The sequence below is a fragment of the Pseudopodoces humilis genome, chromosome 1 (assembly GCF_049639895.1).
Source record: "Pseudopodoces humilis isolate 2021_Gansu_Grassland_sample_001 chromosome 1, ASM4963989v1, whole genome shotgun sequence".
NCBI classification, from domain to species: Eukaryota; Metazoa; Chordata; class Aves; order Passeriformes; family Paridae; genus Pseudopodoces; species Pseudopodoces humilis.
Window position 1 is genome coordinate 151,797,220 of NC_142200.1, and position 14,248 is coordinate 151,811,467.

Genomic DNA, 14,248 nt, shown 5'->3' on the forward strand with positions numbered 1-14,248 from the left:
ACAATACTATTATAATTTCTAGAATTAGTTTAGAATACTTCACAATTTCCTCTCTGTGCATATCCTCTAAAACTAGAATGAATAATTGTGATCTACTTGATATTCCTGTAAAAGGCAGGCCTGAGGATTTATCTGAATTAAGGGCACATATATTTACAATCACTAGTAATGAAAAATTCCCTGTAGTAGTGTGATGGTTTTGGCTGCGATAGAGTTAATTTTCTCCACAGTAGCTGGTATGAGGCTGTGTTGTGAATTTGTGCTGGTGTCCTGGGGTGACTATATGTTTGTTGCTTGTATCCCCAGTTGTCCGTTCCGTTTACACTGGATATGAAGTTCTGCACCTTTAAGACTGGTTCCAAGAGCAAACGGAACCAGAGAGAAGTGCAGAGTTTGTCTGCAGCGGAACTGCATTTGTTTCCCTGCATTTCTCTCTCACAAACTGTGTTGTCTGCAGCACGGAGAGCGGGAGAGGGCTCTCATTTGCTTTTTTACTTAGTTTTTTTTAGCTAGCTGAGGCAGAGAAATTCCCTGGACTGTGGCTTTTTCTTTTTCTTGGAACTGTTCAAGCCTGCTCTGGGACTGAAAACCCAGAAAAAGACCGGGAGCTCACATCTGTGGCTCACCAGGGTCTGGGACGTGGCATTTTTCAGAGCAAGTAGGACTGATAAGAGGGTGAGCGAGCCAAGCTACACCCCACAAGGACTTTCGGAATTTGCCCTCTCTTTAGAATTGAGAGAGGTTTTATTGTTTAATATTATTATTTTCTCTTTTTTTTTATGCTTGTGAATACTTTGCTTGTTAAATAAACAGTTTTTTTCACTTTTCCCTAAGGAAATCTTTTCCTGAACCAGTTAGGGGAAGGGCTGCTTGAATTTGCTTTTCAGGTGGGATGCCATTCAGAGGTTTTGTCCCAAAATTTGCCCTAAACCAGAAGAGCTGGAAACAGTTGGTCACACAGAGATGTTTTCATTATTGCTGATCATTGCTAACAGCGTGTCGATACCTTTTCAGCTCCTCACACTGCCCGCCAGCGAGGAGGCTGGGGATGGACAAGGAGCCAGGAAGCAACACAGCTGGGACAGCTGACCCCAACTGACCAAAGGGATATTCCAAACCATGTGGCACCAGAGTGAGCAGGAAACTGGGGCAGGTGTTCACTGCTCAGGGTCTGGCTGGGTATCAGTCAGTTGGTGCTGTGCAATAGTTTTCATCTGTATTCCTTGTAGTGTTGGATTTTGTTCATCACCATCACCATCACACCATCATCGTCATTATCACCATTTGTTATATACTGTCTTTCGCTCCCTGTAACTTTTTCAACACTTCCCCCTGCCCTGCTGGAGAGAGAATGAGCAGATGGGGAGTCTGAGCTGAAGACCGGATTACACCAGGACAGGCAGCTGGCATATTGTTTTAGTGGCTGACTACGTTCACTCCAAAAAACTGAATGCAGGGCGACAGGACAGAGCACCTGTGAGACCCTGTTTTAAGTTCAGTTGGACCAGGCCCTTAAGTATCCTGGATAGACTTTGAACCCGATTTGAGTTTGGATGGGGGGACTCTCAATGACCACCAGCAATCCCTTCTAGTATAAATTATTCTGTGACTTTACGAGTCTAAAAATCACTTACTTTCTTGAAATTCAGTGACAGGCTTCCAGATTTATTTTAGCTTAACCCAACACTGTAAAGACTTCACTGCAAAAGTACTGCCTGTTCCCAGGAAGTGAATTCTTTCTTTTTCCACACTGTTACATCAGTACTGTTTAAGGTTATCAGGTGCTGTGTGGTGCACACAGTGTATCAGAGAACGCTGCTAGGCACAAAGCTGTAGCTCTGTGACACACACCTGTTCTTTAGCTGGTACCTGACAAAAACCACTCCCTCCAGTACCTTTTGTCATCTCTCTGCCCCTGGAAACATAATCATCAGTTTCTTGTTGTTTTTCTCTAAGCAATGACTATCTGTCTCTGAGGACCTCGGTTTTTTTGTGGTCCATCAGACAGGTCACCGAGTTGTGCTCCACGTACGTACACAGCTCTCAATCTGCATGGCCACCAACCTGCTTTTTCATTACTCTCTGTTTGATATATTCAAATTAATCAAAAAGCAAATTTTATTTTCATAGCCTATGTAGTATTTAAACGCATTACGTATGTTACAAATTTAAAATAAAGAGCCCAATTTTAAGCAAATTCAGAAGCGTTTGCATAAAAATATATTGTATATATTCTGTAGGAAATCAAATCAGTAACTTAAGTAATAATAATGTCTAAACACCCAGAATCAGAGTTTTGATCCTGACCACAAAGAATCTTGGAAAGGATTGAAATATCCAAACAGTAAAGCTGCAATCCCCAGAAGCCTCTTTATCCCCCTCCTCCATGTACACAGTTGTCACTTAAATAAGGCACATGCTGGAAGAGCCTTAGAGAGCTGCAAGCTGTGTTTCATCTGCTGTGCCACAAAGACAACTGTTTTGACAAAGACACAAGAGCTCAGTATCATAGTCCCAATGACCTGCTCTGAATCCACGCATTCTTTGCTGTTAATCTCTGGAGATTTCTTGACTCCTTGTCATTCTCAGGATAAGACTAATAGTCAAAGAGCTAACCCAGTCCGAACAAGGCATGCATGGACTGGCTCTGCATTTGAAATCGTAATGCTGATGTACATTTTACATAATATATCAGGAGATTAGAATGATTGCCCATGATGTACAATTCCTCATGTCAATTTTTTATCTCTTTTTGTGGGTTCAAATTTTCATTCCTCTCTCCTTAGGAAAAAAGCCCAACCAACTCTCTCAATGGTATTCTAGTAAACATAAAAGCTGTTTTTCGTACTCTTAGAAAACTGGTGTTGTGCTAGTGAAAGTAATTCAGAATTATACAAACTAGAATGACACATAGAACAAACACACAACAAAGCTCAAGGTATTCATCTGGAAGTTGTAAAAACTGGTTTCTGGCCTCTACAGCTACTGCAGCTCTTTCTGTACTTTATCTAATGAGTGTTTTGCACATGACAGTGCTGAGCTGACCAACCAGCTTACCTGATGATGTGGTTTATCACTATTGGGTCTGGTGGCAGCAGTAGGTTAGTGAGTCTCTGAGGAATTTCAGAAAACTTTAGCCGTGGACAGTCAAAGATCTGGAACACAATAAACAACAAAAGTTGTTTGTCCAAAGCCTGTCTTGCACTTAAATGAGAAAGTAAGAAACCTGCAGCTCACAAAGAACTGAGGCAATTACGGAAGATGATTTTGAAAGCTGCAATTCAGGTTCCTCGAACAGGTTAAATTTTTGGTCACTTCTGTCCCTGTACTTTTTTCTGGGCTTACAGATGAATCCATCAGGTCATGACAATTTCAGGTGTCTCAATTTTGGTTTAGCTGCTGGAGGGAACTGGACATTTTACTGGGACATGAGGATCAACTGTATCAATGACTAGAGAGAAGCAGATACTCCCTCTCTCTTATTGAGGGTTTACAGCAGCATATTGTAAAGAAAATGATTGTATTTTTTTTACCAGAGAAAACCCAAAACCAGTTTGCCTTTTTTCTCCCAAGGAATGTTTTCTGCAATATTTTGTGCTAAAGAAAAATACAAGAAAACATTTCTGGATTTTAAAACCATTTGCATTTTGTGGGTTTTTTAGGATTACAGAGAATGAAGTCAATGTGATATTATTTATTTTTAACCAAAGCCTGAACAGCCCCTTGAGAGGGATCCACCCCTTTCCAAATAATGGTTTATGGTTACTTTCTCTTTACTATGGTCTTGAAGCTAAATAGAATCATAGACTCCTAGAATATCCTAGGTGGAAAGGGACTCACAAGTGTCACTGAGTTCAACTCCTGACTCTGTACAGGACAACTCTGAAAATCACACAATGAATTTCTGCTGAATTCAGGGGGGAAATATAAATATTCTGGAATGGGTTAAAAGCTGTAGAGTTTGGAAATTTTCTGTGAACAACTGAAGTGCATTGCCATGAATATAGAAACAACACTCTTTACACCTGGAGTTTTCAGAAATATAATTATTACAGCCTTTGTTTCCTACTGTGATTTTTAATGCTCTGAACAGACAAACACATTTTTCTCCAAAGATACTCCATTTAAACTGACCTTAAAAAAAACAAACCCAAACTTTCCATATATTAACATTTGCCTTAAAATGTGCCCTCATGTGGAGGCAGTTTGTGAAAATGCTCAGGCCTATGCAAATGCCTCTTAGGGAAACTATTTTCACCTGACAGAAGAGATACACTACTCATAGTATTGTTTCTATAAAGAGAAACAACCTTTGCAGCTCCAGAGACAAAGGATGCAGGCAGGGCTGAAAATAAGACTCTCTGGTTCTAGAATAGACATACAAAGTCAGATGCTCTGGTTTCTCAGATAGGGTATCTTTTGAAATTCACAGTTTTCTCAAGTGAGTTTGGCAGCAGAAATACCTAGGAGCCAGCTCTAGGAACCATTTGCAAGGTTCTATTGCTTTTGAAATACCTTTGAACCTTTTTTCTTGCATTTGCTTGTAACACAGTGGATTTCAAATCTCCCTGCTGATATCAACATTGTTTTTAAACAGAAAAGGATCCGTCTTCATTGGCTCTAAAACCTGTCATTAATTGCTCACATCCAGGAATTCAGCTAGCTAGTTTCTGAAGAACAAGGAAGCAACAAAACCTACTGAGTCTGCAGCTCACTCCTTACTTGGGTTCTGAATTCTGGCACTTGACAGAGAGGACTGTGGAATTCCCACTCAAATTCTCTCCACACCTGGCTCCATCCCATCTGCTGTCACTACTGGCTCAATGCTCATGTCAAACTCCTAACATGGATGCAGGTCAGAGTAACAAGAACTTTAAGAAGGGAAAATGGATCAAGAACACACATTAATTAGTGAGAGAAGGATGGGAGGCTGGAAACTTGGGGGTGGGTGGAATTTTCCTAAAGCTTCTCACATTCTTGCCTAACTGGAGCTGGTGGTCTAAACTACATTAAGTTCTGAAAGCCTCTCTGGCTAGAGTGATCCTGGTGGGTCAGCTAACTCATTCAGTTATAATTTTTTAATCTGTACTGTCTTGTGCTCTTAGACATAACCACAACACAGCCGTGCAGGATGCAGAAAAGCTGGAATACCAAATGAGACCAGTATGTCAAGGGGAATGCCAGAGACACCGGTGCATTATGTACTGCTCCCCTGAGTGACACACACACTTCCAGCCAGGACAACGCTTTTCTTTCAGGAGTTACAAGGCTAGAACTATAGAATCTACAGAATATTATCAGACTGGAAGGCCAATTCCTTTGCCTTCCATATCTCAACCTGAGAGTATTAGTGAAAAAACAAAAAAACTTCATCATTAAATACTTCATTTATTGTAAGGGGATTCCGATTCCTAAGTAGTAGCATCAGTTTTGAAAGCAAGATCAGCTAATTAGGATAGAGACCTAAGGAAAACAGAAATACTCAAAACAATCCCACTTATGATTTAAATCTGTGCAAGCACTGAATTCTTATGAAACTATTCTAGATTAGCCAGCTCTTGCAGGGTGTGAGATTCAGTCTTCCAAAAAAGCAATCAGCTACTTCCAAACTCTCTCACTTGATTCATCTTCTTAGTGTGAGAGGATAATTGTCATGTATCATAGCATTCCTGCAGAGTTCTAAGACAAAGGAGACCTAAGAGCAAATAAGTCTCTAATGAGATGCACAAGAAGATAGCTTCAACAAGTTCTTATTCTAACAAAGTTCTAAACTGAAAGTTAAATAAATAAAATTGATACGGCACTCCTGCTTACTAAAAGTAAGATATGTACATCTGTACAGGGTCACACAAAGGATCTGCTGCAAACCTACTGTACAATCCTGCCCTTGGCAGTGGCCAAAAGTGGATACTAAAGGAAAAATGTAAGAACAGGAGAAATATATATTGGTTCTTCCCCCAAAAACTCTCCCAACTTCCTCAGCTTTGCATTTAAAACAGCCCAAGATTTTTCATCCATTGGTTTGTCACTTTTGGAATCTATATACACTTTTATCGTTTGTGAGGTTCTATTTCAAGGAGTTTTGAAGCTTAAATATGCTTGAGTCCTTTTGTTTGTTTTCAATTTGCCACCCGCCAGTTTTAGTTGATGGACTGTAATTATTGACCAAAACAGAAAAAATTACTCCTTTTTTACCTTTTTCTTTCTGCCCATGATTTTTCAAATGTTTTTCACCTCCCCTTTCCCATTTCCTCTTTGGGCTGGCAGAAACAAAACTCAGTCTAAATTTGCTATAGATAAATAAAGAATGGAAATCAAATAATCTAACCAAGAGAACAAACAGAATTGTCATTTTGCCAAAATTCTTACATTATTTTAATATGGCGTTTTCACTATTTGTGAAAAAGACTGCTGCAATTCTCAAAAAACCAAAACCCAAACAAACAAGGGAGTAGTTACATAATCCTGATCACTTTGGTTCTATATTCCTAAAAATACCCATGAATCTCACAATTATTTTAGTGCATTTTGTATTTTCAAATGTGCAAAGGTGTCTTTAAGTTTACTTCAAGCATTGGCTACTTTGAACTGTGTCAGGGCAAATTTATAACAGAAAATAAAAACTTGAAAACCAGGACACAAGTTTCATCACAACATTTACCTTCACTGCTTGCTAAAACATTATTCATTCATTGTAATTGGCAGTACTTTCCTTACACAGAAGTATGTCACAAACCCTACTTTCAATTACTTTCACAATAAGTCATGTGAGCCTGAACAACAAAGCCAGGTAAGACAGTGATAGTTCAGTTAACATTACTTTTGAAAAAACGCTTGATAGTCATATTTACAGAAAGGGTGGAGATGCTTTTACATGGCCTTCTTGGTTAATTCTAGAGGTCAGTGTGAAAGACAAAAAGTCTTTACATGCTATTTTCAAAATATCATGCAGATCATTAAGGATATTTCATTATCTGAAGAAGATTTAAGAAAAACAGCTTTTCTAATTATATCTTCCATGTCTTCTTCCTTTGTAAACAGGGAAAAAGAAGGAAAGAAAACAGGTCTACATATGTTTTGACAATCAGAATCAGCAGGTTATGTTTCTTAGCATAAAATGATACAACGGAGGAAAAAGCCCATCAAATCAGTACAGAAGTCCTCCCTCCTGGAAAGGCCACCACTTCTGTGGGAGTGCTGAACGTCCAGATGTAGGAGGTTTTGACAACACTGCCACATGGAGAAGGTGTTAATGATATTTGTTGTAGTGGCTGCCGAAAGCCATTCGGTACCGAGGATACCGTAAATCGTTAAGGAAAAATAAAAATCAGTCATTTTCATTCATCCCAAATTTGTGGCTGGATGTTACAGATTGCTTCAAAAGAGCTACTAAGGCCAAAAAAGAGTTACCTGCTGGAAGTACTTGTCACAGTTAATGTACTCCTTGTCGTGGGAGTCTTGCAGCTTGTTTGTTTTGATGTACTGCCAGAGAGCCTGGATGATGGCTGAGCGTGTCTGTGTGTGGATCCCCAGCAGACGGGCCAACCGTGGGTCCAGCTTAAACTGGGGAGGCTGGAACAGAAAGCCAAGGAGGTGGCAATACAGAGGAAAGCAGACAAATACACAAGTATGAAGTTTCAGTTTTAACTCTCGGGGGACTTCTGTTTCTTAGGAGAAGCATCCCATTCAGTGGCAGAGATTGCAAAAATACAAATCTGTATTTTTGTGTCCCACCATTGGTGCTCTGGAAGTGGGACATTGTACCTGTGCTGTGCATACAGACAACCTACAGCACATGCTTCCAACAATAAAAACTTGCACAAAGACTCAGGGAGAATTTTCCCTTTCAACACTGATGCAAAATTTGACCTTTGGGAATGAGAGAAGAAAAAGAACAGCCCTTCCTCTGAAGTACTGGAAGTTAACTACAGAGAGAGAGAAGGAAGGCAGGATGACACTTCCACAGTTGCTAGTAACTGCTGTCTTACATCAACACACTGTCTGGGAACTCTGTTTCTTCAGGCATGTTCCCACCATTCTGGTGCACACCAAAACATTTACCCAACCACAACCAGTCAATGGATTTTATTTCTTTTCCTGATATCAGTAATACAATTCAACTTCCCTGCTCTTCATCTCTTGCAGCATAAATTCCTTGGATAATCTGGAATTTGATGCTTCTTCAAGTGTGTACTCACTCAGGTTTAGTATTCACCACATTATTAAGTAAGGATTACTCTGATGGGTGGCAAGTCACCCAAAGCTATCTTTATAACAAATCAAGACTTAAGGATAAAAGAACATTTATTTTAAAGCATAAATTTATAATAATGGTGAGCATAACAAACATCGTTATACTGTCTTAATAGTAAAAATACTTGCTGCTTGTATCAGTATTTCAGTTAGCCCATGTGCTCCCTAAAAAGTAATAAAATTTTCTCTCTGTTAACATAAAATGAAGTGTCTATATCCTGAATAGATGCTATTTGCCTGGAGGCAAAAGACAGTGGCAGAGAACAAGTTCTTAAAGTTGCACCATCAAAATGCATCTGAGCCTGAACTGTCACTGAAAAAGGGGATCCCATCTACTCACAGCAGTGCATTCTTAACAGTTTCCTTAAGACAGCAACATTTCTTCTAGGGATGGTTTCACTCAGATTAGTGATCTTCACAACTGCAGCGTCCATCGTTCGTGCAAAGGTAAGGCTGCCACAGCTATACAGCTACTTCAGGTACCACTAGCAAAAGCTTCTCCTCTGAATTTTTTTTAAAGAAATATACGTGTAACTTGTGTGCAACTTATCTGACTAGTCTCTAAGAAGCTAGAGGAGAAAATGGGTATTTTTTTCTGCAGGTGGGCAATAAAAATACTAATTATCATAATGCCAAGACCAATATTTTGCTAGACTATATTAGAAATTCACTTGATTTGTCCCCTTTAAATTTTAAATAATCTGTCAGTTTGGTATCATTCTAACTTCAAGGGACCATGTGACACTGCAAGTCCAAGTATATTGGGTTTTGAGGTGTGTGACAAGATGAATTTGCTCGGTTGCACTAGGTCCCATTGGCTGGATGTTCCAGGATAAAAACAGTGCACTGACCTGGTAGTCCAACATGAGGAGTAATGTGCATCGCACACTGACATCCCCAGGTCTCTTCACCTGGAAGCCGTCCGTTTCCTGGGTCGTGGGAGTTCTGTGCCACTAACAAAGGGAAAAGGAAAATTGTTGGCCTTTTTTTTCACTGATGTCCATCGAAGTGCATCTTGCACAGCACACCATGCCAGAATCAGACAAATACAAACTTTCTGAAGATCTGGCAATCTAAAAAAGAAACCCGACAACGAGAAAACCAAACCACAACACCCTCCCACCTATACGCCCCCAGTCATTTCAATTCAGTTTTAGTGCAGAATCTGCTCTGCTGTTAACATACTTTACTTGTTAGGAGAAATGTGCACAATATTTTCATCTTTTCATACATTCTGTTCTAAGATGTACTGATACATATCAGTATATATACATATATATATATACACACACACACTATATATATATATATTCTCTTAAGAAGAATGGAATTTTGAAAACTTTGGAAATATCTTCAATGAGATAATGAATGCAAGGTTTCTTAAACAATGGAGGCAATAGGCACCAGGTGTTTATATGTGCCAGTGGTTTGTATGCAAAGGGTGCACAGCCTTCTCACCTCCACAAGATGATTGTCAGGTCCATAAAGATCTTTGTCCAGTTCAATAACCAAACTCTTAAAAAAAGATGAAAACTTCCGTTTCTGTTTGCTGAGCTGTACAAACAGAAGAACCAGACATGTGTAAGGCTGCATTTATTAGCTTGTGTCCTAGACTTTCTTCTCAGTCTCTCTGTCTTGCACATTAAATCCCATATAAACCACAAGTGTGATCAATTTAATTGAGTTCTCCCTCTGACAAACACAGGGTAAGATGCAAAAATCTCAAGAGTACACACAAGGAACAGTGCACACTTTAGGGAAGATCTCCTTGACTCTTAATGTTATTGAAAAGGACTGGCTTGTAAGGTGAATATGACATCCATGAGAAAAGTCCAGAGAACAGCAATAAAAAATATCTCAGGACAGGAGCACCTCTCCTATGAGGACAGGCTGAGAGCGCTGGGGTTGTTTAGCCCAGAGAAACACAGGTTCTAGGGAGTATTTAAAAGGGAACTTGTAAGAAAGATCAAGGGAGACTTTTTACCAAGATCTGTAGTGACAGGGCGAGGGGCAAAGGTTTTAATGAAAGACAGTAGGTTTGGACTGGTCTTAAGAAAGACGTTTTTTACTCAGAGGGTGGTGAGGCCCTGGCACAGGCTGCTGTGGCTGCCCTATCCCTGAAAATGTTCCAGGCCAGGTTGGATGGGGCTTTGAGCAACACCGGCTAGTGGAAGGTGTCCCTTTCCAGGGCAGTGGGATGGAATGAGATGGTCTTGAAGATCCCTTCCAACCCAAACTATTCTATGATACTAAGTCCTCTGTATACCTTTCTATTAACAGCTTGGGATTTTTTGATGAATGCTAATTTCTTGGTCTGATTTATCAGATTACAGTAAATTTTGCATAACTGGTCATACAATAAGAAAAACTATTTCCTTTTAAATTTTTTATTTTCGTTTAATTACCACTATTTGTTGTTTACTGCACAGCTCATAATGTCTATATTAAAAACTAGAAGGTCTATGATTACCAAATCTGACTCTCCAGAGAATACAGGCCACAAGATTCCAATTTACTTCTTTGTATTTAATGCAGATAGTATTTTATTTTAAAATGCTGGTAATTGAAAAGCTATGTTGTTCTAATAAAGAATCTTCTTCTTTATTTAAATATATGCTCCAATTTCTAAACTGAATTTGTCTAACTTCAATTCCCAGATGTTGCACTTTGTCACCACTTCCTCCTCCAAGCAAGACTCAGATTCATGTACAGTTACCTCCAGACAGATTGAAAGCCTTTTCCTCTCCATGCATACATGTTCTCCATCTGTTTAGCCTATAAATACTTACTTGTTAAGTCTATTCAAATAGGTGATGCCTTTATTAGGAAAGTCCAGCCTTCCCCAACGACAACGAAATCCACCACTGAGGTTTCTGAGGACTTCATAATGGTAAAATGTTTCTTCCATCCTTGCTGTAACCATTCATACATCATGTTGTACCCCCTAGGAATATGAAGTACTCCCTTCTCCTTCTTATCCTGCTCTTTACAAGATGCAATGCCCACTGTAGGCCAGAATTCTCACACCTGTTGTAATCTGAACCCTGCCATCTCTTTAAAGGGATTAATCTCAGCCCTCTTCTCTCCATTTCCTCCTACCTGTCCTGTCCTTCTATCTGCCTCGTTTTCTGCTGCATTCTCCAGCATTCCCCTTAGGGCCTTATCCCTCACTTGGGCTGGGCACACTGCCTTCCCAGCAGCAACAAGCCAACACTGCCATTCAGACATGTCTTGTCTCAGCTATCCTGTCTCAGCTGATGTCCCCAGCAAAACCTACCACCCCAAAGGACAATCTTTAGATTCCTGCCAGCCCCAGTGAAGCAGAGATAACTCATACATCATCCAGGAGCTTCCCCTCCACGCGCAGCTCCCACGAAGCAATGCTGCCATCTGAGTCATCAGCGTCTGATTTTGCAGGATTAAATGTGTTGGAAATGTAAAGTCTCAGTTTCCGCTTTTGCTGTTATGCACATAGACAAGGGAAAAGTACATATCCAGTTTAAGTTCAGGATCTGAGGATCACAGGAAAGATGATAATTACAAACTTAACAGGGAATCTCCATGTTTTGTACAGTTGCACTGGTTGTATTAGAATTTAAGATTCTGTTGCTAGTATGAAAATACATTGAAGAGCTGAATCTGAAAATTCCTTTCAAAAACTCTTGGCTATACAAACATGCTGATATTCACTGTAAATGGAGGAAGACAACAGGTTGTCAAGCCTGAAAAGTGATACATCCTGTACATGTGATCAGATATTTGAGAAATCATCGTGAGAAAAGCAAGATATGATGTCCTTTCTGGCTTCAACCTAGCTGGATTGCTAAAATTCACCTGCAACTCTATTGCAACCCAAATGTCTCTCACAGTTGTATCTGTTCAGATTTGTAAATGGCAGTCACAAATACAGCTCACGCTGCAAACTACCTGCTGGGCACATCTCTGCCCATCTGCATTCCACCATGATGCAGCATCTGGTAATAACCCTCTGGCAGACACACCTGAACACACTGACACACACACGCCTTACCCTCCTCTTCACCCCAGCTGCCTCCACCCTCAGCAAACATGCTGCAGCTCCAGCTTGCTGGAGAGCCGAGTGGAGGAAGGCACCCTGCTTCATCCCCAACCCAGGTGCTCAAGGCTGTCAGAAATACAATCATGCCTATTCATTGTCATTTTTACAGACCACCTGAAAGTTCCCCAGTCACTGCAGTGGCTCATGGCTGTGTCACTTCTCAGCACCATTCCTTTCATGCACCATGTGGAAAACCCAGCTATTAAGTCTGACGCACGGATTCCAGAAAAGATTATTACCAAAAATTACTGTGCGATTCTAAATCTTCAATACCTATGTGTAACAATGACAAAAACGCTACAGTTGTCAAGTTAATGCTGACAAAACATGTAAGAAAGGAGTAATTTTGTAAAGCTTTCACACACACACACATAGGAGAGAAGGAAGCTACATACAGCAGATTATACAGCATAATCTGGCATAGAGCAATGGGGAAGACAGAGATGTATGGCCAAAGAACAGGAAAATTACTACATTTTGCCAAATCTGGAGAAGACAGTGACAGAGAGGTTTGACAGAAATGGAGTGTCAGCAGTATGCTCTGACAGGGGACAGGATTTTCCCAAGTGCCATCAGTGGAGAAAATGACAGGTTTACACAGGTACAAACAGGCAGATAGGCAGAAAAATGTTCCTGTAAACCCATGTTTTCTCCATCCCTTCCCACAGGGTTTCTGTTGTCAAAGTGCTCTTTCAAAATGTAATTATTTTAATGACCTCAAATCTCTGTTTGGTGTGGTGGACTTGTGAAGGATTTCATATTTCTAAATTCAAAACTCTTCAAATTACCCTGCACATTTTATGCACCATTACTAAATTTTATCCCCACCTGGATTACTTGCAGAACTGTACCTACATACACAAGCAGGCTTTTACTTAATAGACATCTAGTGTCGCCAGAACCACTGGCTCCTTGTAAGAGAACCTGGATATGGTTGTAAGAACCTGGATATGGTTCTGCTCCCAGACATCTTTTCTTCCAGGTCCAAGAACTAGACAATGGCACTTGAACTTTCCCTACATACCCTTATCACCAACAGTGGTAATGCATACTTCATGGAGCAGAATTTAAAGAAAATAAATTTAGAAATCATTAGCAAAATTTCAGAACCATGGCTCTACAGCCAGGAACAGTTACTTTGGCTCCTCAAGCTCCTTCTCCCCTACCATGACTTTTCTCCTGGCAGCTGATTCAAACTACCATCGAGCCTGTGAAGCAAGACTCTTGGCAGAGACCCAAGAGTATAGTCTGAATGCTACCTGAAGGGATCTACCCAGTAACAACTCCAGCATGCACAGCTATACCACTGTAATAAGGATGTCCAGTCTTGGAAGACACCAGCTCAGAGATGAGATCCAGCCAAAACTGAGCTCAAGAAAGAAAGACACCAATATGGTCCTGCACAGGGTTTTAGAGTACAGGCCATAAAGTCTCTTCAGCTGCTGACACACACCAAAAACCACTGCATTTGGTTCACTCTCGGTATCCCTGTGCTCCACAATAACATCAAGTTCATATCCAGAAGGCTCTCATAATGACATATTCTTCCGTCTCCAGTTGAGCAACTCCATCTCATCCAGGCAGGAAATGATAAAATTTATGAGCAACTTGATTGCTTTGCAGCTTAAATAAAGCAGTGGCAAGAAGCCACTGCCCTTCAATAATTTCTGCAAATTTATTAGCCACGCACTTTATCATACGGACCTAAAACCTGTTCTCCTCTCTGTATGGCTGTTTCTCAGAGAACAGAGGAGCAAGCAACCAAAGGATTCTCAGTAGCTGGGAGCAAAAACTAAAGAGAAGACTCAGAGCTCTAGGGCAAAAAAGAAAGGATCACACTTCATCTCTTCAGATACACCAGACCTTTACCACCCAAAAAGGCAAAGATAAGCAGGGAGAACTTCACAGAGACTTGAT

At 40.3% G+C, this 14,248-nt stretch overlaps 1 protein-coding gene across 11 annotated transcripts in view; it reads right to left on the reverse strand.

Annotated features, from left to right (window-relative positions):
- The window catches only part of SMARCD3 (SWI/SNF related BAF chromatin remodeling complex subunit D3), a 78,600-nt gene that overhangs the window by 10,209 nt on the left and 54,143 nt on the right, over positions 1 to 14,248 (reverse strand). For 9 of the 11 annotated variants that reach the window (XM_088053154.1, XM_088053145.1, XM_088053152.1 and 6 more), the window contains 5 exons: positions 11,591 to 11,713; positions 9,712 to 9,807; positions 9,105 to 9,206; positions 7,411 to 7,572; positions 3,058 to 3,155 (listed from right to left, as the gene is read on the reverse strand). In XM_088053154.1, coding sequence (XP_087909280.1) covers positions 3,058 to 3,155; positions 7,411 to 7,572; positions 9,105 to 9,206; positions 9,712 to 9,807; positions 11,591 to 11,713 — 581 coding nt within the window. The remainder of the gene's footprint in view (positions 1 to 3,057; positions 3,156 to 7,410; positions 7,573 to 9,104; positions 9,207 to 9,711; positions 9,808 to 11,590; positions 11,714 to 14,248) is intronic. The other 2 variants (XM_088053180.1, XM_014260697.2) reach the window with 1 other exon arrangement.